The 27631-nt window shown below is 49.9% G+C and overlaps 1 protein-coding gene across 1 annotated transcript in view; it reads left to right on the top strand.

Annotated features, from left to right (window-relative positions):
• Nucleotides 1-27631, top strand: part of LOC140403524 (heparan-alpha-glucosaminide N-acetyltransferase) — a 358411-nt gene that overhangs the window by 271106 nt on the left and 59674 nt on the right. Inside the window, exons 9-12 of the mRNA XM_072491483.1 lie at nt 6169-6199; nt 13214-13374; nt 23029-23141; nt 24056-24177. Of these exons, the coding sequence (XP_072347584.1) occupies nt 6169-6199; nt 13214-13374; nt 23029-23141; nt 24056-24177 (427 nt within the window). The remainder of the gene's footprint in view (nt 1-6168; nt 6200-13213; nt 13375-23028; nt 23142-24055; nt 24178-27631) is intronic.

Genomic DNA, 27631 nt, shown 5'->3' on the forward strand with positions numbered 1-27631 from the left:
ACACCGCCATTTTGGGCCCCGGACTCCACGAGGGAGAGATGGGCGCCGCCATTTTGTCCACCCCCGACCGCGTGCGATTCGTGGACGCCGCCATCTTGGCTGTCAGGAAAGGACCCCGACACAGACGGCCCCATACTGCCTGACAACGATGATCTACTTCGACAACCACGTTTGGCATCGATGACCCTGGACCAGGCGCGACCCCGGACGCTCCAGACAGCGACGACTACAGTCCTGGTGAATGGCTACAAGACGCCGTGTCTTATCGACTCTGGGAGCACGGAGAGTTTCATTCATCTGGATACGGTAAGACGCTGTTCCCTCATAATTCGGCCACGCACCCAGAAAATCTTCCTGACGGCGAGGTCCCACTCCGTTGAGATTAAAGGGTTCTGCATCGCTAACCTAACGGTGCAGGGGAGGGAGTTCCGAAATTACCGGCTGTATGCCCTCCCCCATCTCTGTGCGCCCACACTCCTAGGCCTCGCGACCCTCAAGGTTGAACCGCCTTCCTTGTTTGCGAACCTCACCCCGGATTGCAAACCCGTCGCCACTAGGAGCAGACGGTACAGCGCCCAGGACCGAGCATTCATCCGGTCCGAAGTCCAGAGGCTGCTGAAGGAAGGCATCATCCAGGCTAGCAACAGTCCCTGGAGAGCCCAGGTGGTAGTCGTTAAGACCGGGGAGAAACAGAGGATGGTCATCGACTATAGTCAGACCATCAACAGGTACACTCAGCTAGATGCGTACCCTCTCCCCCGCATATCCGACATGGTCAATCGGATTGCACAGTACAAGGTCTTTTCCACCGTGGACCTCAAGTCCGCCTACCACCAGCTCCCCATCCGCCCCGGTGACCGCAAGTATATTGCCTTCGAAGCAGACGGGCGGCTTTACCACTTTTTAAGGGTTCCATTCGGCATCACGAACGGAGTCTCGGTCTTCCAACGAGAGATGGACCGAATGGTTGACCAGCACGGTTTACGGGCCACGTTCCCGTATCTCGACAACGTCACCATCTGTGGCCACGACCAGCAGGACCACGACGCCAACCTCCAAGAATTCCTCCAGACCGCCAACGCCCTGAACCTCACTTACAACAGGGAAAAATGCGTGCTCAGCACCGACCGTCTAGCCATCCTGGGCTACGTAGTGCGTATGGAGTGATAGGCCCCGACCCCGAACGCATGCGCCCCCTCATGGAGTTCCCTCTCCCCCACTGTGCCAAAGCCCTGAAACGCTGCCTGGGCTTCTTTTCTTATTACGCCCAGTGGGTTCCACAATACGCCGACAAGGCCCGTGCACTAATCCAGTCCACTACTTTTCCCCTGTCGACAGAGGCATGCCAGGCCTTTAGCCGCATCAAAGCGGATATCGCAAAGGCCATGATGCGCGCCATCGACGAGTCCCTCCCTTTCCAGGTCGAGAGCGACACATCAGATGTAGCTCTGGCGGCCACCCTCAACCAAACAGGCAGACCCGTGGCCTTCTTCTCCCGAACCCTCCACGCTTCAGAAATCCGCCACTCCTCAGTGGAAAAGGAGGCACAAGCCATAGTGGAAGCTGTGCGACACTGGAGGCATTACCTGGCCGGTAGGAGATTCACTCTCCTCACTGACCAATGGTCGGTTGCCTTCATGTTCGATAATGCACTGCGGGGCAAAATCAAGAAAGCCAAGATCTTGCGGTGGAGGATCGAACTGTCCACCTTCGATTATGAGATCTTGTACCGTCCCGGAAAGCTGAACGAGCCATCCGATGCCCTATCTCGCGGCACATGTGCCAACGTACAAGTGGACCGTCTACAAGCCCTCCACGAGGACCTCTGCCACCCGGGGGTCACTCGTTTCTACCACTTCCTCAAGGCCCGCAACCTCCCTTACTCCGTCGAGGACGTCCGAACAGTCACCAGGAACTGCCAGATCTGCGCTGAGTGCAAACCGCACTTTTTCAGGCCAGAGAGAGCACACCTGATAAAGGCCTCTCGACCCTTTGAACGCCTCAGTTTGGATTTCAAAGGCCCCCTCCCCTCCACCGATCGCAACACGTACTTTCTGAACGTCGTTGATGAATACTCCCGTTTCCCTTTCGCCATCCCCTGCCCCGACATGACCGCGGCCACAGTCATTAAAGCCCTCGGCACCATTTTTACACTGTTCCGTTTCCCCGCCTATATCCATAGCAACAGGAGGTCCTCCTTTATGAGTGACGAACTGCGTCAATTTCTGCTCAGCAGGGGCATAGCCTCGAGCAGGACGACCAGTTACAACCCCCGGGGGAACGGGCAGGTAGAAAGGGAGAATGGAACGGTCTGGAAGGCCGTCCTGCTGGCCCTCCGGTCTAGGAGTCTCCCAATTTCCCGCTGGCAGGAAGTCCTCCCGGATGCCCTTCACTCTATCCGGTCCCTGCTGTGCACCACCACGAACCAAACGCCTCACAAGAGCCTCCTTCTCTTTCCTAGGAAGTCCTCCTCTGGAACGCCACTTCCGACATGGCTAGCAGCTCCGGGACCCATCCTGCTCCGGAAACATGTGCGGGTGCACAAGTCAGATCCGTTGGTGGAACGGGTGCATCTCCTTCACGTGAACCCGCAATACGCCTATGTGGAGTACCCCGATGGCCAACAGGACACGGTCTCCCTGCGAGACCTGGCGCCCGCCGGAGCTACCCACACCCCCCCAACGCCAATCACCACCTCCTCACTCCCGCGGGCTCATCCCGCAGCCACCCCCTTCCCGGGGGGTTCGGTTCTCCTCCCAGACCCGCACAGGAGTAAGGACACAGGGGACAGCGCTACGCTCCCAGAGACCATAGGACTCGAGCCAGCACCATCACCACCATGCCCGAGAAGATCGAAAAGGACGACCAGGGCACCCACCCGGCTCATCGAATCGCTTTAATTCATCTCAACGTTTTCAGTAGCCCGTTAAAAGCGGCATTATTGTGTATTGTTATAGTTATGGCACAATGCCGACCCTGTTTAGCCCGTGTTGCCCGGTAAATGCGGCATTATTGTAGATAGTTATAGTTATGGCACCATGCCGACCCTGTTTGGCCCGTTGGCCCGGTTAAAACGACAATTTTGTTTATAGTTTATAGTTACGGCACAATGCCGACCCTGTTTGGCCTGTTGGCCCAGTTAAATCGACAATTTTGTTTATTGTTCAGAGTTACGGCACAGTACCGACCCTGTAAACCCCTACCACCATGCGAACCACCATCCCGCCGGGTTCTTTTTCAACAAGGGGTGAATGTGGTGGTATGTATTAGGGTAATACGGTACACCACGATGCCGATAGGCTATTGGTAGATGGATACCGGGTCCTGATAGGATCTGCCGCCTACTGGGCTCCACCCAGAAATGCCGGCATAAGAACCCGGATTTCCCCCAGCAGCTGCATTCTGTACCCGAGCTGCTGGGGATCAAGTTCTGCTCAATAAAGCTTTTAATTGATGTTACTTCAACCTGCCTCGCGTCATATTGACAGTACAACACCCTCACCGTTATCTTTTCCTTGTTGCTGCCACTACGTTAGCCTCCTAACAGGAGAGAGGGTGAACTGGGGGGTAGAGGTCTCCACAGTTGCACCAATGCTGATCCGTTTCAGGTGAGCAAAAGATCCAAAATAAATCACATATTAAAGGCAGTCGAAAGTGGTGCCTGAGAAAGACTAGAATCTTTCCAATGTCTAATGCAGTGAAAGCTATTTGCAAAACACTGGAAGCACCAATCCTGTCCATCGGAAGCAGTAATTCGCTCATAAAAGCAATAAATCAAAAATTATTCAAGAATTAATATTCACCAGAGATCTGCAACTTGAGTCTCCAGTATTATTGATTCTTATATTCCTCGAGGTTTTAGATCTCACGTCAATTTTGCAGGAAGCACAATCCTGCCAGGCGATGTACTAAACATCCATTTACTACATGCAGAATTCTGCAGGAAGCTTAATGAATCTTTCTTTGCAGCGAGGGTGGGAGGCGGCTTCTAATGTCAGCATGGCCACGAGAATAAATGTATAATTGGAGCAGAGCAGGAGCTGAATGTTCGTGTCTGCCCCCTTAGTTGCTCATCTCGGTGGTCGTGATGTGGAGATGCCGGCGTTGGACTGGGGTGAGCACAGTAAAAAGTCTCACACCACCAGGTTTAAGTCCAACAGGTTTGTTTCGAATCACTAGCTTTCAGAGCGCAGCTCCTTCATTAGGTGAATGATGGTGGTGCCACTGGAGGGAGACGAAGGGGGGACAACTGAAGTGGTGTATGAAGAGTTGGTGGCCTGGATGTTCAGTTGTCTGTGGAGGCACGATCGGTGTGGGTGGGGGTTTGAAAATAGTGCTCCGAAAGGATATGTCTGTGCCCCATTGCCCCGGGACATGTAGCTGTCCAGTAAGCTCCTTTGGGACCTAGTTGGGGGGGGGGGAGAGGCAGACGATTTTGAAACTTCAGACCCATGAACCCCCTCTGCTCCGTGTAAGTGCACAGCTGTGAGGTGCAATGTGGGAACCATCGGGTAATGTGAACGGTGAGGAAAATTGTCTGACAGAAAGTGTAACCGTGTCGGAGCGCAGACAGTACCTTCTCGCTGATTGCTGGCCCTCTGATCTCCTGTCCCCTCTATTCTGCCAGGCAGCGGCCAACCGAATCATGTCTGCCGTCTGCCATGGAGATGTATCCACCTGTCAGGTCCCATTACTCCCGGTAGTGTTTGATGCCTCCAATTGGCCGATGAGCTTGCCCCTGATCCAATCACGTGATTTGCATTTGAAGATGGCATTGTGTCAGTGAACGCAGGGTTAGGACCTGGAAAGAATCTGGGTGTTGTGGTGAAAATCAAGCCCAGCCTGTTGACGACGCTTTTTAAACAGAGCGACCAACTCTCACAAAATAAAGAACAAAACAAAGAACAAAGGAAAGTACAGCACAGGAACAGGCCCTTCGGCCCTCAAAGCCTGTACCGATCATGATGCCCTAACTAAAAAAAAAACCTTCTGCCCTTACTCGGTCCGTATCCCTCTATTCCCTCCCTATTCATGTATCCATCCAGGTGACTGTTAAATGTTGCTGATGCTTCCACCACATCCTCTGGCAGTGCGTTCCAGGCACCCACCACTCTCTGCGTGAAAATCTTATCCCGCACATCTCCATTAAAACTTTCCCCCTCTCACCTTGAACCTGTGCCCCCTCGTAATTGACACTCCCATCCTTGGAAAAAGCCTCTGACTCTCCACCCTGTCTGTGCCTCTTATAATTTTGTAGACCTCTATCAGCTCTTCCCTCAGCCTCTGTCTTTCCAGTGAAAACAATCCTATTTTATTAAACCTCTCCTCATAACCAACACCCTCAAAACCAGGCAACATCCTGGTGAACCTTCTTTGCACTCTCTCCAAAGCTTCCACGTCCTTCTGATAATGTGGTGACCAGAACTGCCCGCAATACTCCAAATGCGGCCTAACCAAGGTTTTATATAGCTACAACATGATTTCCCAGCTCCTGTACTCAATGCCCCCGCTGTTAAAGGCAAGCATGCCATATGCCTTCTTAGTCACCTTGGCCACCTGTGTTGCCACTTTTAGGGAACTGTGGACCTGCACGCCCAGATCCCTCTGTATGTTAATGTCCCTCAGGGTTCTGCCATTTACAGTATAATTCACACCTAGATTTGATCCTCTAAAATGCAAAATAAAGGATGCTTCAATTGCTGAGGGGTGGTAGGGGGGGGAGGGGGGGTACGGGGGAGTTCTGATGACAATACGAGCTGAGGGGGTGCCGGTGACCACAGCTCCCCCAGGGGGTCAACAGCCACAATGCAAACGCTCACAAAAATAAACAGAGAGGCAGAGCCAAGGAGATTCTCAGGCTCAGTCTCCCATTGGCTCTCCGGGAAATAAAGGAAGTGGCATCCCTCTTAAGGATCGCGGAACGAATGGTCAAAATAGGGACAATCCCTTAAAATATGGGACAGTTGGTCACCTTGCTTTTGGAGATGGGGACAGAGGCAGTGGAGGGAGGGAGGTTGGGTGTTTGTCATTTGGCACGAAGGCCAAACAAAGGTTTCTACACATTTTTGACCCAAACAAAAACTATGGAAATCCGGGAAAAGTCCTGGAATGAAGGAGTTAGCTGCATTTCTGCTATTTGGTGTGTACTCTTTGTTTAATTTCTTACAGGATTGACGGTTGCTGACCTTGTGATGCCTTGGTAAGTAATAATGGAATGTAAAACTATCTATGTATTTATACCAACAATACCCACTGCTTTATCCATGGCTGCAGCCTACTCACATGATGCGTTGCTTGTATATTTATGTATCTGACTTCAACAAGAGCTGCAAACGGCTAAGTGAGGCGGGAGCAACTCTTTAATGGAATGTGTTGTCAGCAGCAATGTATTATGATTGATGAGTGTTGTGTAACAGATGATGCAAAGGGCAATCGATAGCTGGATCATCTTGACGTGAAAGGTGATTGACTTGGCTTATTTAAGAAGAATCCAGGTGACAATGGGGTGAGGGGAGAGTTGCTTCTCCGGAAGGATGGAACCTGACAAGCTGAGGAATCGTGGAATATCGGTTTGGATAGCGTCACGTTTCTGACTTTGCCGCAATATATGCTGCAACGATCAAGGAAGAAGGAAAGAAATGCCATTCATTGGCGTACAAGATCTTATTACGTCGTCATGGCATCTGAAAGTATTTCACATCCATTCAGTCATAAGTGTAATTTGGGTAAGCACAGCAGACAATTGTGTGCAGCAATGTCTCGCAAGTAGCCAATGTACTGAATAAACATCAATTGTGTTGGTTTGTTGGTTGAGAGAGTTGGCCAGGTAGTTGGAAGAAAGGCCCACTGATGCCAAAGTTATGGGATTGTCAACATTAACTTGATGAGGCAGAAGGCACATGGGTTTAATGTCTCATTTCTTTAATGTACTGACTGAACTTTAAGGTGCTAGCATAGGTGATGTGGCATGAAGAACATAGATCCACCAGATAGATGCCTCGGAGGAAAGCTAGAATTGTAACAAATGATGTGATAAAGAACAAAGAAAATTACAGCACAGGAACAGACCCTTCGGCCCCTCCAAGCCGGCACCGACAATGCTGCCCGTCTGAACTAAAACCCCCTACCCTTCCGGGAACTATATCCTCTATTCCCATCCTATTCATGTATTTGTCAAGACGCCCCTTAAACGTCACTATCGTCCCTGCTTCCACCACCTCCTCCGGCAGCGAGTTCCAGGCACCCACTACCCTCTGTGTACAGAACTTGCCTCGTACATCTCCTTTGAACCTTACCCCTCGCACCTTAAACCTATGCCCCCTAGTATTTGACTTTTCCACTCTGGAAAAAAGCTTCTGACTATCCACTCGGTCCATGCCCCTCATAATCTTGTAGACTTCTGTCAGGTCGCCCCTCAACCTCCGTCGTTGCAGTGAAAACAAACCAAGTTTCTCCAACCTCTCCTCACAGATCATGCCCTCCACTGGGCTCCTTTGCACTGGAGCAGGAAAGATAAAGAGGAAATATAATTATAAAAACTTTTTGTAGGGCGAATATAGAAAGGTTTTTCCCCCCCTCCCCTGAATTGCGAGCCAGAGATGAAGTCACGAATGGAACGAGGAGAGCTCAAAAGCAATTTCTTTATGTAGAGTATGATTGGAATGTGAATGTTTTGCCACAGAAAGTGTTGAGGCAGAAACAACGAACAAAGCACAAAGGAAAGTACAGCACAGGAACAGGCCCTTCAGCCCTCCAAGCCTGCGCCGACCATGCAGCCCGACTTAACTGCAATCCTCTACACTTCTGGGGTCCGTATCCCTCTATTCCCCCTAGTAATTGACCCCTCTACTCTGGGAAAAAGTCTCTGACTATCCACTCTATCTATGACCCTCATAATTTTGTAGACCTCTATCAGGTCACCCCTCAACCTTCTTTGTTCCAGTGAGAACAAACCAAGTTTATTCAACCGCTCCTCATAGCTAATGCCCTCCTTACCAGGCAACATCCTGGTAAATCTCTTCTGCACCCTCTCTATAGCCTCCACATCCTTCTGGTAGTGTAGCGACCAGAATTGAACACTATACTCCAAGTGTGGCCTAACTAAGGTTCTATACAGCTGCAACATGACTTGCCATTTTTGATACTCAATGCCCTGGCCAATGAAGACAAGCATGCCGTATGCCTTCTTGACTACCTTCTCCACCTGTGTTGCCCCTTTCAGTGACCTGTGGACCTGTACACCAAAATCTCTCTGCCTATCAATCCTCTTGAGGGTTCTACCATTCACTGTATATTCCCTACTTGTATTAGACCTTCCAAAATGCATCACCTCACATTTGTCTAAATTAAACTCCATCTGCCATTTCGCCCCCCAAGTCTCCAAACGATCTAAATCCTGCTGTATCCTCTGACAGTCCTCATCGCTATCTGCAATTCCACCAACTTTGTGTCGTCTGCAAATTTACTAATCAGACCAGTTACATTTTCCTCCAAATCATTTATATATACTACAAAGAGCAAAGGTCCCAGCACTGATCCCTGCGGAACACCACTATTCACAGCCCTCCAATCAGAAAAGCACTCTTCCATTGCTACTCTCTGCCTTCTCTGACCTAGCCAGTTCTGTGTCCATCTTGCCAGCTCACCCCTGATCCCGTGTGACTTCACCTTTTGTACCAGTCTGCCATGAGGGACCTTGTCAAAGGACTTACTGAAGTCCATAGAGACAACATCCACTGCCCTACCTGCATCAATCATCTTTGTGACCTCCTCGAAAAACAAACGGTTGCTTCTTTTGAAAGAAAGGTAGAATATCACAATAAGGGAAGAGAGGCAGGTGACAGCGGGATTAATTGGGGATTGCTATACCAAAAAGGCAGCACCACGTGGTAGGCTGAATGATTTCCCTCTGCGCTTTAGGCTTTTATAATGGCACTCGAAATCAGAACCTTTCAGATGACAGTTCTACCAATTAAACCAAGCTAATGAATTACAAATAGTTTGAAAGCAGACCACTGGGTATTCACACTCTGCCAGTGAGCAGATTTGGTATTTTTGTGGACCTTAATTATTGATATCATTCAAAGTTGGGCAGAGAAAGAGGGCAAGGCCATTCACCAATGCTAGCCATCCCATGAAAGCACCGGATTGGCTCACCTTTCACCTCTGAATAACATGTCAGAGTGGAAGTCAAGTGGCTCCCAAAGCGGGTCAAGATTGTTTTTGGAAGACCTGTGTGGAGGAAGTATTCCACACCATGCTATTTATGTTCAGCAGAGCCGGTAAGTCGCGCTGCTCGGCCAAGACTGAGCAAATGTAAACAGCAAATCATAGTAGCTAATCTAACCCTGAGTACAATGTCAGAACGTTAGATAATATGCAGAAGGACAATCAGGGTCCTGTCTTAGTGCGATTGTGGTTCCGATACACTCTGGTGGTCAATAAAGCACTTTAAAAAGATTGAGACAGTCACTGCAGAGAATTATTATCCACTTCACAAACCATTAACATTAATGGCATACATTGTGGAGATATGTTAGCTGGAGCTTAACCAGGTCCACAATAGTTGATTTACCCAGGGATTGGGGACGTCAGTGTGTGGTAACTAATGAGAGTTGACTCAAGATAAACACGACTCGGAGCAAGAGGAAAGGGTTTACATTTAAACGGCACCAAATCGCATCTTTCAACCTGGCTTTTAAGTACTTCGCATCCAGTGAAGCTGTGACTGTTATTGTGTAGGTATTCATCCAATTTCTTGAATCTGTATCCCATCAGGCAGGGCATTCTATTTCCTAACCACCTCTTGCATAAAAATGTTGACCCTTACGTCGTCTCTGATTCTTTTGTACACCGACTCCTGAGGCGATGATCAAAGCCAGTGGCGAAGAAATAAACACAAGACCACATTTCACCAGCCAATAACAAACACCAATTAAAAAAGCTAAATACTTGTCCAAGGACAGCTTCCTTTCCTGTTCCTAAGATTTAATGCTCCCATTTTACATCATTCCTTATCCAGTGGGGAACAGAATTCACTTCTCAATGGAAGAAGCTCTAAGCTGTCACTGTAAAGATCAGGGACAGTGACTATTTAGCAAAGTATTTATTATTAGTTTGAAAGAATCGCTTGGTAAAGGTCTTTATTTCTCAGACTGCAGACTCAATCCGAGCACATTGGACAATTGCTCTCCCCCTGGGCTTGCAACTTTAGTTATTGTACTTTCTGTTGCTGCAATGAGATATCCGTTTCCATGCAAGAAAGTTTTGGCCTTAGTTTTAGGCTTTCTGGCTATTAGCATATGAATATTTTATGAGTCTACTATTTTAACGGAGGATTGACGGCTTTTCTGCAAGACATTCTTTCAATGGTTGCTGACCAACCTTTCTTTTTTTTTTAAATTAAATCAATTTCCTATCACTAACCTAACATGTCACTTAGAGTCTTAGAATCCCTACAGTACAAAAAGAGGCCATTTGGTCCACCTAGTCTGCACTGACCCTTTGAAAGAACAACCTACCTAGACTCTTTCCCCCACACTGTAACCTCACTTTAAAGGGCAATTTAGCATGTCCAATCCACCAAACCTGCACATTTTTGGACTGTGGGAGGAAACTGGAGCACCCGGAGGAAAGCCACACAGACACGGAGAACGTGCAAACTCCACACAGACAGTCACAGGTGGGAATTGAACCTAGGTCTCTGATGCTGTGAGGCAGCAGTGCTAACCACTGTGCCACCGTGCCGCCCACTGACCAACCTTTCGACAAATCATTGACTCAGCTTCCAGCATGATACCTTCTCGGAAACAGCCTAACGTCTCCAGCTTCCTGAGCCATGCCCCTTCAGAACAAACTAGTCCTTTAATGGCCTCCTGAATGGTGCTGCCTTTGAATAAAGTAAACACTCAATGAGCCTCTGGAATGGCTCTTTCTCCGAATCAAACCATTCTTGGTCAACTTTCTGAATGACCCTCCCTCTGTACGAACCAGGCCTCGCTCTAAACAAAGTAAGTCTTTTGACTGACCCGCCCTCTGACCACTGCTCCCCTGACTGACATGCCATGGAATAGGCCCGCCCTTTAACGGGCCGGCCTCCTTAATAACACACTTCGAATAAACCAAATGTTCGATATGATCTTCTGAAAAATCTTCTCTGAAATGAGAGAACCTTTCATTTGAACAAAAGCAGAATATGTTGAATACAATCAACCAGTCAGTCAGCATCTGTGGAGAGAACAGACCAGTTAATGGTTCCGGTACAATCGTTTATCAGAACTCAAAGGTGATTGGCTGAATGTTTTCCAGCATTTTCTGTTTTTATTCCCAATTTCCAACACCCTTGCCTTTCAAGCTTCCGTTGAGCCTTCTGAATAATGCTCTCTCAGAAAACCACCCGTACCTGAGCCTCCTGTGTTTCTCTCCGAAAACAACCAATAAACCACCAGCACAACACACCTTGTGCATATTCTTCGTAACAATTAACGTAAGTCAAGATTGATATCAAAATAGCACGCACACCAAAATACAGCACAAGACATCCAGTTGACTCCTGCTACCCTACTGATGGATCTCACTCCACGAGGATGATAATGGAAATTGATATAAACAGTATGTTATTAATGTCCCCCTGGGCCAGAAATGCTGGTTTACAGGCAGCCTGTTTCTTCTGTTCTCAGTGCGGGGTGAATCTTTTCAGATAACAGGCCGTGGCGCTTTCATTAAGCTGATAAGCTCACACTTGACATTTGTCTCTGATGAGTGAAACTGTCCCTTTATTTAGTCAATAAGCACTATTACCAAGAGCTGAAAACTCACCTTTATAGGTTCCTGGTAATCATTTTAGGAAATGAACTTAGCTAATACAAGGCTCCGTACAATCAAACTCTCAACAAATACAAACTCTCAACAATGATACATGACTGGCATTGTCCTCTGACAGTATTGTGAAGCAAACTTTTCTTTTCCCCCCCCCCTTCCTGTTCTGTATTTAAGTCTCTCTGGGTGACACACCGGGCGGGATTCTCTCAGCCCGGGGTCGGGCCGGAGAATCCCCGCGACCGGCGTGAATGGCGCCACGCCGCCCCGATGCCGGGACGCGATTTACCGCAGAGCGGAGAGTCGCTGCCATTGGCGCTGGTGTGGTTGGCGCAGCGCCGGTAGAGCGGCCCCCCCCCCCCCCGCCGATTCTCTGCACGGAATGGGCCGAGCGGTCGTCGCAAAAAAGCCGCGCCCCGCCGGCGTAGATCACACCTGCTGTCAGCCGGCGGGACCGCGGCATGGAAGGGTCCGGGGGCGGACTGCGGGGGTAGGAGGAGGGGTCCGACCCTGGGGGGGGGGGGGCCTCCCATGTGGCCTAGCCCGTGATCGGGGCCCACCAATCGGCGGGCCGGCCTCTCTGGCTGGGAGCCTCCTTTCTTCCGCGCCGGCCCTGTAGCCCTACGCCACATTGCGCGGGGCCGGTGCGGAGAATGGAGCCACTATGCATGTGCGCATTGGCGCCGGTGCCACTGCACATCCGCGGACCCCGCGGCGCCCAGTTGACACCAGGATCAGCGGTTGGAGTGGCGTGGGTCGCTCCAGTGCCGTGCTGGCCCCCTGTAGGGGCCAGAATTGCTGATCCTGAGGCCGTGTTGACGCCGTCGAGAAACGCGACGGCGTTTCCGACGGCGTCAACACTTAGCCTCAGGATAGGGCAGCACGGTGGCGCCGAGGTTAGCACTGCTGCCTCACGGCGCTGAGGTCCCAGGTTTGATCCCGGCTCTGGGTCACTGTCCGTGTGGAGTTTGCACATTCTCCCCGTGTTTGCGTGGGTTTCGCCCCCACAACCCAAAGATGTGCTGGTTAGGTGGATGGGCCACGCTAAATTGCCCCTTAATTGGAAAACTGAATTGGGTACTCTAAATTTATTTTAAAAAACACTTAGCCTCAGGATCACAGAATCCCGCCCACCATTCCTAGTGTTGGAGAATGCTCCAATCCAGCTTCATAGCGACTTAGTGTCCCAGGGCAGACAACACTTTGTCAGCCCTCTCTGTTTCTGGTGAAGAACTTGATTCGTACCCAGTATCTTAAAATAAATTTGGTGGCATTCAGGAGCAGGCACAAACCCGTCAGTTGGCTACACTTATCGTCCGTCAGCTTGGCTGTTCCATATTGCAATGTGTGCAATCAGCAGCGTGAGCCACACCAGTAATTTGTGATCTGTATTTAGGTTTGTTTTCATCATTGGTACGTCTGTGGCCCTGTCCTTCAACTCCATGCTGCGCCGAGGGATTCACCGATTGCAGTTACTCCGAAAGCTGACCTGGAGAACCATCATCTTGCTGCTGATTGGAGCTTTTTACATTAACTATGGCCCAGCCGATGGTTCCTGTAAGTACATCAGCTCAATCTCCTGATCGGTCACTGTGCTCTTCGAACTAGACTGAACACCCGTGTACTTTTGACACTGTGGCGAAAGAAGGAAATTGTAGTATTTTCCACATCTCCAAAGTGAGAATCGCAACTAAAATAAGTGGATAATCTGTACCGCGGATACCAAAGGCAAGGTCCTATTTAGTGCCCAGGACGAGTTTTCCTGAGAAGGTTACGCAGTACCGAACTGCTGTGGCCCATTTTCTGATAGACCTCTCCCAATGGTACTGGATTGGGAATTCCAAACTATTCCAAGACCACAGGACTATAATGAAACTGTGACTTGCATCCTGGAAGTCAGGATGGTGCACCACTTGATATTGCCACAATATCTACTGTAACCATAGTGCACTGATGGAGGACAGGGTGACTACTGAGTCCAGTAACAAACACCAGTCAAACAGGCTGCTCTAATTCTGGTGTTAAGCAGTAGAACGTTGATGTATTTGGGGAAATAACAAGTTTTATTATTCCATGTATTACTATGTGATCTTCGAGGATTAATTGCCCAAGATCATTGCCAATACATAAGGAAAGAAGAAATTAAACTGCAATGTGCGTAACATGCTCTCTCAATTTTGATTGCCATTGTTATACTATAATACTTACTTTTATGTAATTCTTTATTCGAATGAAACATCTCAATACTCTCATTGGCAACAATTACGTTTTGAGTACATTGCCTGTTATGTTTGGAAGCGTGTGGTAGTCACCACTGTTGCATTATATTGTACATATGGGTATTAAGGTAAGGCCCCTGTACTACAGGTACGGGGGTAGATCCCTGCTGCTGGCTCCGCCCAGTAGGCGGAGTATAAATGTGTGTGCTCTCCGAACAGCAGCCATTTCGTCAGCTGCTGTAGGAGGCCACACATCTCTGTAATAAAGCCTCGATTACTCTCTACTCTCGTCTCGTCGTAATTGATAGTGCATCAGAGCGCAGTGACTGTTTTTCTAGAAATGGTCTGCAAACAACACCAAGGGCGCGATTCTCCTAAAATGGATCAAAGAGGCCTCACACAGGGCCGTTTTGTACAGCGGAGAGCTCCGCTCGCTTGCACTCCCCATTGTAGCGAGACGGCGTCCCGAACTCTGTCCCCCCCCCCCCCCCCCCCCGCCCCCCCCCCGCCACCTCCAGCCCAAACACAATATGGGGGAAGATGCTGCTTTGTTCTCCTTGAGATCATGCTACACTGTTACCACATCATCCAAGAATTGCAGCAGCCATTTTGTGGGTAGGCCTGTACTCTGTCACCTCTCTTGTGTATGGCCAAAGGACGGACATGGGGGGGGGGGGGGTGGTCAGCGACTAACTTGTGAGAGGGACAAATAGATTAGGAACATTGAGATAGTTTTCCTGCCATTTTATGGCCCAAGGTGAAAAACGATGTAATTATCTTACTGAAGTCTGCCATCGGAAATCAGGCACAGATGCAAACAGGCCGGGGGTATCACTTATTATTATCCAGAAGCTTTGTTCCAGACTAGCTGTCGCTCAACATTACCGAAAGACTAAAGACATTGCTAGGTTTTTCCAGACAAACATTATGTTATCAATGTCAGACATTCCAAAGTGGCTACTCTGGTCTGCAGCACTCCACATTAACTTGCTATTATTGTACCTTACTCAGCGGAAAAGATAGCTCGGTAATCCAGTTAAAAACAATATTACTAGGAATAATCGGATTCAGAGATTTCTTGTGAATTATGATCAAATCACTCCAAATATTTGATACCAGACTGTCATATGATTTAATGGCAGTCCCAAGGGCATCGGTGCGTCCTCGCAGTGAACCAAACGTCTTTTAAAGGCCATCATCTCTTCCTCTGATACCACAGGCCTGAAATGGATTCACTCTCGCATTCAGGCGAGATCTCACTGGCAGCCACCTGCTGCCGCGCCTCAACACAAGAACCCACGGCCAGAATTGGTCCTCGTGCATCGTCAAGGATGCGATTGGCATGGTGGTAACACCACTTACGCCTCACGAGGCAACGCATTGATCACAAAGGTGAGGATGATCGTCTGGTGCGGACACCGGAGCCAGGAGCAGTCCAGGAAAAAATAGGCTTGGCGATTGGGAGGATGGTGGAGATTAGTGTGGTCGTCACCACTAGTTGTATTACATGTATTACGGCACTGCCCATATAGTAGAGGTACATGGGTAAATCCCTGCCTGCTGGCTCCGCCCAGTAGGCGGGGTATAAACGTGTGTGCTCGTCGGTGCTGCAGCCATTCTGGTTCCAGCTTCAGGAGGCACAACATCTTTGCTCAATAAAGCCTCGATTATTCCACTACTCCCGTCTTTGTGGTAATTGGTAGTGCATCAATGAGCAAAGTGGTCAGAGATCTTCAGGAGTACGGCGGCACGGTGGTTAGCACTGCTGCCTCACGCCGCCGAGGACCTGGGTCACTGCCGTGTGGAGTTTTAACATTCTCCCCGTATCTGCATGGGTCTCACCTCCCACAATCCAAATATGTGCATGGGACGTGGACTGGGCACGCTAAATTGTCCCTTAATTGGAAGAAAATGAATAATAAAAATAAGAGGTCTTTAGGGGTGATATGGGGAGGAGGGGGTTGGGGGGGGAGGGGGGGACGGATTTGAAGCTGGCCATCCCACTATTCTAATGTGGAGTCAGGAGGTGTGTCAATTCACCAGGATGGCATCAGGGAGGTAAACTATGGTTAAGCTGTCTCTCGTCTACATTTCCTGTGAGTGTGGCTCCCTGCTGGGTTTGTGAGGGCACATAATTACCCCTGCACCGCACACTTTTAAACTGTGATGGCACCATAAATAATGCAGCCCAGGGTGATGCTGATCTCTCCCAGTGTTGGTCCTTGGCAGCAGTGGAGATGCAGCTTCTTTTAGGTCTCTGCAGTTGCGTTGAATAATGGTGGTGGAGTATCAAAGGGGGGTGATGGGAGGGTGGTGCGGTCTGGCGACCTAAACGCACCTCCAGCGAACGGACCAGCCACTGCATGGTCACTGACATGCTTGAGAGCCATGCACGTTCATCGAAAACCAGACAGAGTGTGAGGGCAGCTGAAGGAATAGCTGCTGCACTTATTCAAAGCAATGCTTTTTCCTTCCGTTAACTTGTCTGACAGCAATTGCATCTGTAAATGTAATGGAGGGTGCAATATACTGCACATCACCCAGTAAAGATGGTTTTTAATTAAGTAATGAGCTGATTTTAATAAATCTCTTGCCGAGAGTGCATCCAAGCTCGGGGTTAATTCTGTATCGAAGCAGTGATTTATACGCTGCTGATGTGCTTGTTCTGTCACATTCAAAGAGCTGACCGCACTTAATCACACGAGCTTTTTTATTTAAGCGTTTTTGCCTTGTGTTGTTTTAAAATTATCAGTGATGCTTGAAAGGCCTTTCTTCTTCCAATCCCGCTCTCCCAATGTACCGTGTCAAAAGTCTGATTGATAGCGCCCATTCTGAGGGAATCGTGGACTGCCGTGGTCACCCACACAAAGGAAAAGTAGGGTTTAAGCTGCATTAGCAGGCCGAGTTTCCTCAGCAATTAAATCTATCGCTCAGCTTGGATAGATCAGCTGCCATGTTGCCGTGGGTGATTTTGTCGACCAGGCCACTGTTTTTCATTGCTGCCGAATATGACTCTTTCCCACTCTCCCATCGCCAGCCCCCGAGCCCACCCTCCAAAAAAACAGATCTCGGAATTTGACTTGCGCAGCCTGAGTAGATCAATCACTCTGGTCAGTCGCCTTGAAATTGCCCAGTAAAAATATCACACTCGCTAACTCAAAGACGGTGCTAACCGTTTCAAAATATTGAGGCAAGCCCAATTGTAAATCAAACGATTAAAGTTGACCTGGACACTGATTTCCACACAGTGCAATTCATGGGATTTTTGATCACCGTTGTGTGAAGCAGAGTTAGAAAAAGCATTTCTTTACATTTATTTTTAATTCATTTACGGGATGTGGGCGTCGCTGGTTAGGCCCAGCGTTTATTGCCCATCCCCAGTTGCCCTTCAGAAGGTGGGGGTGAGCTGCCTTCTTGAACCGTTGCAATCCCTGAGGTGTAAGTACACCCACCGTGCTGTTGGGGAGGGAGTTCCAGGGTTTTGTCCCAGCGACAGTGAAGGAACGGTGATTTATTTCCAAGTCGGGGTGGTGAGTGACTTGGAGGGGAACCTCCAGGTGGTGGGGTTCCCAGGTATCTGCTGCTCTTGTCCTTCTAGATGGTAGTGGTCGTGGGTTTGGAAGCTGTGTCTAAGAAGCCTTGGTGAGTTACTGCAGTGCATCGTGTAGATGGTTCACAAGGCTGCCACTGTGCGTTGGTGGTTTGAATGTTTGTGGAAGGGGCAGCAATCAAGCGGGGCTGCTTTGTCCTGGATGGTGTCGAGTTTCTTGAGTGTTGTTGGAGCTGCACCCATCCAGGCAAGTGGAGAGTATTCCATTACACTCCTGACTTGTGTCCTGTAGATGGTGGACAGGCTTTGGGGGGTCAGGAGGTGTGTTACTCACTGTAGTATTCCTAGTATTTGACCTGCCCTGATAGCCACAGAATTAATATGGCTAGTCCAGTTCAGTTTCTGATCAATGGAATGGAGATCATTGAAGCAGCTGAAGATGGTTGGGTCTAGGACAGTACCCTGAGGAACTACTGCAGTGATGTCCTGGAGCTCAGATGATTGATCTCCAACCACAACCATCTTCCTTTGTGCCAGGAGTGACTCCAACCAGCAGAGAGTTTCCCCCCTGATTCCCATTGGCTCTAGTTTAGCTGGGGCTCCTTGATGCCATACTCGGACAAATGCTGCCTTGGGGTCAAGGGCAGTCACTCTCACCTCACCTCTGGCATTCAGCTCTTTTGTCCATGTTTGGAAACAGAATAAACCAACTGTAAATGATTAATGTTCTGTTAAATGGAAACAGATTAGACTGCCACTGTCACAGCCAGTAACTTAGCAAGTGTGAATTGTAAGTCTAGATACCTACATTTCCCCACCTTTTTCAGAGTGCAATTGGATCCCCATTGCTTTCCGTAACTCCAATGCACAAACGTAAGGGGTTTCCCGACAGCCTTCCAGCCTTAACATTGAGTTCATCAGCTTTCAATCTTAAAGACTGCTCCTATTTTCTTAGACAATTTTCTGCTGTAACCATTTCTACCTGTGCGTCACCCAATTACTTCTCTGCTTGTCCCGTGTCCATGCCCTACCGGCCAGCATCATCAACTATTTTGCCAGTAACAGAAGGATTTTTTGGCTGGTGGGGTTTCCCACACTGCCACCTGATGGTGTTGGCGCAGAATGCACTGCATCACCCCCAATCGCAGTAGCCGTTGATTGGCTGCCGGCTCTGTAGACGCAGCAGCAACAGCAGTGGCCAGGACTGGGACTATAAGCAGTGCCCAGATTCCAAGTCCCGGCATCCAGGAACAGGCAAGTAAATGGGGGTCTCGTGGGGAGAGGGCGGGAGAGTTGGGGCTACGCGATGGTTGGGGGGGTGCCAGTGTTCGGGGGATGCGAGGGTTGGGGGGTACACGAGGGTTGGGGGTACGCAAGGGTTGGGGGGATGCGAGGGTTGAGGGAGCGAGGGTTGGGGGGAGCGAGGGTTGGGGGTGCGAGGGTTGGGGGGATGCGAGGGTTGGGGGTACGTGAGGGTTGGGGGATGCAAGGGTTGGGGGGAGCGAGGGTTGGGGGTACGTGAGGGTTGGGAGGATGCGAGGGTTGGGGGGAGCGAGGGTCGGGGGGAGCGAGGGTTGGGGGTACGTGAGGGTTGGGGGATGCGAGGGTTGGGGGAGCGAGGGTTGGGGGTACGTGAGGGTTGGGGGGATGCGAAGGTTGGGGTAAGCGAGAGTTCAGGTAAGCGAGGGTTGGGGTAAGCGAGAGTTTGGGTAAGCGAGGGTTGGGGTAAGCGAGGGTTGGGGTAAGCGAGGGTTGGGGTAAGCGAGGGTAGGGGTAAGCGAGGGTTGGGGTAAGCGAGGGTAGGGGTAAGCGAGGGTTGGGGTAAGCGAGAGTTTGGGTAAGCGAGGGTTGGGGTAAGCGAGGGTTGGTGTAAGCGAGGGTTGGGGTAAGCGAGGGTAGGGGTAAGCGAGGGTTGGTGTAAGCGAGGGTTGGGGTAAGCGAGGGTTGGGGTAAGCGAGGGTTGGGGTAAGCGAGGATTGGGGTAAGCGAGGGTTGGGGTAAGCGAGGGTTGGTGTAAGCGAGGGTTGGGGTAAGCGAGGGTAGGGGTAAGCGAGGGTTGGGGTAAGCGAGGGTTGGGGTAAGCGAGGATTGGGGTAAGCGAGGGTAGGGGTAAGCGAGGGTTGGGGTAAGCGAGAGTTTGGGTAAGCGAGGGTTGGGGTAAGCGAGGGTTGGGGGACGCGAGGGTTGGGGGACGCGAGGGTTGGGGTAAGCGAGGGTTGGTGTAAGCGAGGGTCGGGGTAAGCGAGGGTCGGGGTAAGCGAGGGTCGGGGTAAGCAAGGGTTGGGGGTGTTTACAATGAGGGCAGGGGAATGGAAAACTCACTGGGGAGCTGATCTTGGGAGGGGTGTTTCTCTTGGAACCGTGTTACAATCGAGTCAGTGTTTAGTTAGTAACTGAGGGCAGCTACCGCCTATTGGGGAAATGTTAGGGAATTATTTCAAGTGTATTAAAAGAAACAGTTCTGACTGGGTGAAGGGAAGCAACAAGGGATTCTATGCCTGCACTATGTGGTCTTGTGAAAACACCTGGATTAAGGAATAGACAACTCCAGATTCACCCTTTTCTCAAAATATGAATAGGGGCTTTAACAGGTAGGGGGAGGGACTTGGCACCCAATGTGGAAATGGAGGCCTTGAGGGAGGCACGCCCTTCCCGCCAAGTCCCAAGCATGCGGCCTTCCGGAGCCACTCCCCACCTCCCTCCACCCTAACCCTGCCCCATCTGCAACCCTCCAGCGCAGGCCTGTAGAACCCTGCTCAAAATCTCTCCTCTTTGCCACTGACTGCCCATTATGCTCTTCCCGACACCGCGTCATCCCGTGCTCTATACTTTCTTACAAACTATTTCATCCAACCTCTTACAGCTCTGATGGAAGGTCAGTGACCTGAACTGTTACCTCTGTGTCTCTCTCGACAGGTGCTCCCTGACTTGCTGACTATTCCCAGTAATATCTGTTTCGAATTTCCCTCAATGTTTTGCTTTGGTTTCGGTGAATTGCCCCTTTTAATACACCCGTAAGGAGACGCCAAGTTGTCCCAAAATTGTTAACACAAATTCCCCTTTTAACAAGGAAACAAATAATAAAAAGCTAAATCGTACAAAGGAAAGCAAGTTTAATAAATTAATTGAATCAAGATATTATCAAGGGCAGCATGGTAGCATAGTGGTTAGCACAATTCCTTCACAGCTCCAGGGTCCCAGGTTCGATTCCCGGCTTGGGTCACTGTCTGTGCGGAGTCTGCACGTCCTCCCCGTGTCTGCGTGGGTATCCTCCGGGTGCTCCGGTTTCCTCCCACAGTCCAAATATGTGCAGGTTAGGTGGATTGGCCATGTTAAATTGCCCTTAGAGTTGGGTGGCGTTACTGGGTTACGGGGATTGGGTGGAGGTGTGGGCTTGGGTGGGGTGCTCTTTCCAAGAGCCGGTGCAGACTCGATGGGCCGAATGGCCTCCTTCTGCACTGTAAATTCTATGATTCTATGATTACCTCCAGCGTTGGCGACACCCTCAGCCTCTATGATGCCCATTGGCCACAAAGGGTTTTTATCGAGGTGATGTTGTTGGCACAATCACAGATTTTTAAGTTTTTCAATTTTTAAAAATCAGCCCTGGTTGTGACCGTGTATGGAATTTGACTGCGTAGATCACAGTTACTCTGTTACATAACCACCAGTGTTAAATGTATGTGTCTTCTGCAGGCTACAAATCCAACTCGTACCTCAGAGGCTAATTGCTCATTCTGGCGGCTTGTTGGCTTTGGTTTTGCTTCCTCCCCGGTTCCTCCCCCAAAGTGTTTGTGTTTTTACTCCCAGCGCATTGAACTGAAAAGGGCCACAAGCCCCTCTTAACTTGAGGTGAGAGTGAGGAGTTTGGCTTGAGGCCTGAAGGGTATTTAATCCCCTCTGTGCAGCTGCTCTGCCGCGAACGATGGATGGGCCTGCAGGTCACAGCGAACCTAAGCCATGCTCTTGGGGGTTTGAAACCCTGGTCAATTTTACCATGGACCAATTGCCTCTGGTGAAATTCCAGACTATGTGCAGTTCCGGGAAGACATCTGCTCTGGAGAAGGAACAGGAGAAGTGCTTCTAGTCCGGTCAGTTTCAAACTCGGATCGTGACGGGCAGTTGGGCCGCAACCGACTTTATAAAATGCTGGCTGTCCCGCGCGCGCGTGCGCCCTCAGCCGGACGGAGCAGTGCGCAGCACCGGAGCCCAACAGGGCAGGCCGCTTCCTCCGGACATTAGCGCGCTGTCCCAGGAGCACAATTGTTTTTAAATCAATGGAGTCTTCCCACCAGAGGCAGCAGCAGAGAGCAGGTCACATGCCTCCCACACTGACGTCACGTGCTCTGGACGTGAAATTACTGAGGAGTAGCTGCCAGAAAGCAAGTAACAGGACTACATGAAGAACGGAAGATGGGTCATTTTGTAATAAGGAAGAGAGGGCCAGAGACACAAACAGGCCAGGATCTCACAGCTGAATCTGCTGGAGAGAGCTTCTCGGGAGAGTCCGTGGCAGGACAAAGCAGTGCTGGTGTGAGCTCCAGGTCCTCTGATGAACAACGCATACGGAAATGTAACGTGGAATGACAAAGCAAGTGAGGTCTTGCGGACCAAGCAGGCTGAGGTACGCATTAAAGGTAAGCGAAAATGGTGGGTTGCGAATTTTGGGCGGTGTGGGTGGCGAAGGTCGGCCGGCGTGGGTCGCGAAAGTCAGCCGGCTGGTAAAAATCGGCCACCGGAAAAAAAGTTTGGAAAGCACTATTCTAATCTAACTTTTTGAACCTCCTATTGCATTCCTTACCAGGATTCAAGAGCCAACAGCCCTATCACCCTCTTACAAATGTGACACCTTCTTTCATGGTTGTAGGGTGACCTTGAGTACATCACCCATGTGTCCATTATACATGTATTTGCCTTGACAAAACATACCAATAAGCTGGATAACATGGGGGGGGCGGGGGCGGGGGTCAGTGGCATCAATTCCAACCACAATTTGGTGCTAAAATAAAGACAGAAAATGCTTAGTCAGGCAGCATTATCTGTGGTGAGAGTAATAGAATTGATGTTGCAGGTCCCTGACCTTTTCTCAAAACAAATGCAATTCTGTCCCAACCTGGTGAGCGTCAGGAGGGGAACGTTGGGCAATTATTTTTTCCTGAACTTTGGGAATTGGAGGCCAGTTGTTGCAGCTTTATTGCCATTGCTGACCAAAATGCAGGCTGGAACAATTGCCCTTGATGGCATCACCTTATAAGTTCATGAATGTTAGTAGGAACCCAGTCAGCAGGCAGCTGGAGTGTAGGCAAACGTGCGACACATCACCTCACATCACAGTGGTTCCGGCCTCCAACTTGTGACCCGACTCCATTCCATCCAATTCCATCCAAATGTACTTTGGGGCCATCAACGCGAGGTTATAACATCTCTCTTTCTTCCTAACAGTTTCATGGGAGAGGGTCAGAATTCCTGGGGTCCTGCAGCGACTTGGGTTCACATATTTTGTCATTGCCGTGATGGAAACGTGTTGTGCTAAGAAGGAACTGAAGCAATACATGGTGAGGAATCCTTTGAGGTGATACATCGTGTATGGCTGCCTGTGGGATATTGTGGTGTTCAGTTGTTCCGTGTTTGGTTTTGTGTGCCAGTTGACTGTTCTCTGTGCCATGCGCTCTCCGTCAACCCTTTGGGTGATGTGGCTACAGAGAACGAGAAACTGAAAGTAAGCTGGTAGTTGCAGACATTTTTGTTTTAAAAGCCTTTAGAATCAAGTCCTGCTCGCACGCCAGAACCTGCTGAGTGTCGTCCCTGCATACCTCCACAGTACAAAGCACTTGCAACCTGGCATTCCAGCGGCAACAATGAGGAGGGTGCTTTGTTACCAGTCACAGCCTTACAGAAATCGACACCTTCACCCCCCCCCCCCCCCTCTCCACGCCAGGTTGCAAAAAAACTAATCCCAGATTGGCAAGAGTCTCGATTTCTCGTAATTCAGGAGGGCAGCATGGCAGCACAAGTGGATAGCACTTCACAGCACCAGGGTCCCAGGTTCGATTCCCCGCTGGGTCACTGTCTGTGCGGAGTCTGCACGTTCTCCCCGTGTCTGCGTGGGTTTCCTCCGGGTGCTCCGGTTTCCTCCCACAGTCCAAAGATGTGCAGGTTAGGTGGATTGGCCATGCTAAATTGCCCTTCGTGACCAAAAGGTTCAGGAGGGGTTATCGGGTTACGGGGATAGGGTGGAAGTGAGGGCTGAAGTGGGTCGGTGCAGACTCACTGGGCCGAATGGCCTCCTTCTGCACTGTATGTTGTATGTAATTCACAACAAATCCCTGAAATGTTATTTCTCTGAAACACACTCCACTCTCCAACTGCAATGGTACCATTATCCACCAGGTTTGTGGTCTTGCACGTATTTTAATATCAGAACTTCTATCTTCTCATGCACCTCTGCATGTTGTGATTTTGCCCTCAGGACAGTTTTTGGGCTCCCATCAGGGATATTCTGATCTACTGGCCCGAGTGGATATTTATCGTTTTACTGGAAACATTATGGCTGTGCCTCACCTTTCTTCTACCTGTTCCAGGCTGCCCCAGGTAAGTCCTTTGGAATAACCAGCTTTGCTTTTGCATGTAGAAGTTGCAAAAGCTATTGAAGCAGCAATACCAAACTATCAGGGGCAAAACCCACCAGCACCATGATGTATAAGGATTCAGAGGAACACTGCCATGATTTTGCCATTAATTAATTTTATGTGGGGGGTGTGGAATTCTCCGCCTCGTGACGCAGCAAACTCGAAGCACGATCGGGCGGAGAATTAGGCGCCTGTCCAAAATCGAGGTCCCCGCCCGGTGCCGAATAGGGCGCCATGCTCGCTGGTGACCACCAAGAGGTTTGCGTCCTGCACCGGCGGCAATATGCCCCGCCCTCCCGCGATTCTCCGTTCCTCTCAAGCGAGGTCTCGTGGGCGCAAATTACTGCAAGTGGACGAGTCCACATTTGGCCTAAGGACATGTGAAAGGGTGGGTTATGGATGGGAAGAAGGGGCACAAAAAGGTCAAGGGGACGACGGGGCGTAAGAGGAGGTGTAATATTAGTGGAAGTTAGAGATGGGATGGGACGGAGCAATCCAAAAAGTGGGCAAGAACTTTAAATTCAGTTAAAGGACATCCTCTCAGGTGTGTAGCACTCGATTCTGTGAGAGGCCAGTCCTGAATTGAGTCGGTCATCGAGAAATGGCTGTGCGACTGCTGAATAATAGAGATTGGTTATTAATGAGGTGACTAATCAAACAGAGGCTGCCCTGAATGATTTACACCGCCAGGCGATCCAACTGCCTCAGGGCCTTGACGGCATCGTTCCGACCCGTGAGCTGAGGGAGTTTTGGATGGTGAGGTCTCACAAGCCTCACTCAGCTTGGTGTGGGAACTCTGTTTATTTATCGAGCTGTTCTTTATGATTTATTGCCTCATGTTGCAGACTTTGCTGAGGGATATTAGATAATCATATTGTGTCACAGACAATAGGGTGGGCGCAATGAGAGAGCATCCATCTTCTCAGCCCAGAGCTGGGCCACTTTCAATCTGGAATTTTCTCTATGATTTTTTTCTCTCTCTCCTTTTCAATCTAACCCCCCCCCCCCCCCCGGAGCTACAGAACGCATTTTGCAAAGGGTGTGAAAATTGAAAAATACATTCTAAGCGTTGGACATTTATCTAAACAAAAAAAACAAATACATCCAACGTTATTGCTGTTATGTTTTCCACATCATCTTTTCAGACTGACGCTTTGGCCAAGTTTGATTTTGTGTTTAGAGAATCTCCTCCCCCCCCCCCCCCCCCCCACTTCTCCAAATCCGTCTCCATCCTCCCCTCCACCCGCCTCCCCTCCCCTATGCACCCCAACACCAACCCACTGACGAGTAGCTAGGCAGTTGATGTGTTGGGTATTCTGGATCACAAACAGGTCACCAACACTGGAAGTGGTGCAACTCTATTTTATTATAAGGTTAACTATATTAACATACCTGAACTGTGGGTAAATGCAATACCAGCTTTAACTGTTGACCCTTGCCTAGTCCTAACCAGGTGAGGCACTCAGCACATGGTGAATGTCTGTGTTGCAGGCTGTGAGCTCTGTGCTCCGAGCTGGCTGCTACTAGAATGAGCGGGAACTCTCCTGTCCCCTGTCTTTATAGTGCGTGTGCTCTCACTGGTGATTGGTTGCGGTGTTGTGTATGCTGATTGGTCCCACTGCATGTCCATCAGTGTGTGTCTGCACCATGATATACTGGTGTATATTATGACAGCAGTAATCACACACATTTATATAGCACACTGGGCTAAATCGCTGGCTTTTAAAGCAGACCAAGGCAGGCCAGCAGCACGGTTCAATTCCCGTACCAGCCTCCCCGAACAGGCGGCGGAATATGGCGACTAGGGGCTTTTCACAGCAACTTCATTGAAGCCTACTTGTGACAATAAGCGATTTTCATTTCATTTGATATAATTCCTGCAACCCTAGCTGCTTTGCAGGGTTCTGGTGAAAAAGCTGCAATGTGGGATTAAATTCAATAGCCCTTTCAAAGAGCTGACACCGGCATGATGGATGACTGGCCTGTTCTGGAAGGTTCTCTGATTCTATATAAAGGGTGCGATCCAACAGCCACGCTGCACGTGAAAAGAAGCTTGCCGCGGCTCAGCGTGGCTGTTAGAAGCCGGGAGACCCCGCTCACAACGCCTCGTGAGATTTAACGTGATGTGGCGAGATGTTGCGATGTAAATCCCGCCCATAGCTAGCCTCACTCTAATATGCAGTTTCTCGAAGTACCTGAGGCATTGGGATCTATCCCTTTCGCCTCGGAGACCTCGGGCGAGTGCCGTTCAGTGCTGGCCCCCACAAACGCAGACCAGATGGAGCGGCACTCGTGGGAGTCTCTCAGGGGATGGGAGGCCCCCAGGTGCTTGCCCCTTGGGTAGGGTGGTACCCTGGAACTGCTGGCGCCACCCAGACACCATTCACTGCCAGCCTGGCACCCTGGCAGTGCCACCTGGGTGCCAGCTGGGCACTGCCAAGGCGCCCACGTGGCACTGCGAGCTGGCAGTCCCTCCGCTAGTGAGTTGGGGCTTGGGAGGGGGTCAGGGGCTGCACCAGGAGCTTCGGGGATCGGGACGTCATTTTAAAATGGCGTCCCGATCTCTCGCTATACTGACGAGTTCAGGCGAGCGGAGCTCCTCTGTGTAGAAAACCGGGGCTATGCGCAGCCTCGGCCGTGCGTTCCCTGCTCAGGCCCCTTATTTAATGTGTGTGGTGTTTTATAGCCTTGTGTTTCTCGGCACTGCGAGCGCCATGAGACACGTGGCTAAACACGCTCGCTATGGGATTTTATTAATAATAATAACAATCTTTATTGTCACTACACCTCTCCACCTCTCTGTCTCACTTCCCTGGTTTACGATGCTCCTTAAAACTTGGTTTCTTAGCCAGACCTTTTGGTCATCTGAGCTGTGTAAATACAAGCTGCTGTCACTTCCACTACGCCATCGGACATTTCCAGGTCAGTGCTCGACAAGTTTTGATGTAAGCCGTCGCAATAACTTAAATTTAGAAATGAACATTGAGAAGAAGGTTAGGTGAGGTATTTGAAGCTTATGTTAGAAAGGTAGATTTTGATAATGTTTTTCCTGCAATAACAACTCACCAAAGCTCCTTTGACAGCACCTTCCAAACCCACGACCGCTACCATCTAGAAGGACAAGGGCAGCAGACACAGGGGAGCACCACTACTTGCAAGTTCCCCTCCAAGCCACACTCACCATCCTGACTTGGAAATATATCACCGTTCCTTCACTGTCGCTAGGTCAAAACCCTGGAACTCCCTCCCTAACAGCACTGTGGGTGTACCTACATCTGCAGTGGTTCAAGAAGGCAGCACCTCAAGCGCAAATCTGGTGTTCTTGATTAACAAGGGGATTTCTTGATTAATAGGGGGATCAGGGGTTGTGGGGAGAAGGCAGGGGAATGGGGATGAGGAACATATCAGCTATGAAA

Source organism: Scyliorhinus torazame, chromosome 28 (assembly GCF_047496885.1).
Source record: "Scyliorhinus torazame isolate Kashiwa2021f chromosome 28, sScyTor2.1, whole genome shotgun sequence".
In the NCBI taxonomy this organism is placed as follows: Eukaryota; Metazoa; Chordata; class Chondrichthyes; order Carcharhiniformes; family Scyliorhinidae; genus Scyliorhinus; species Scyliorhinus torazame.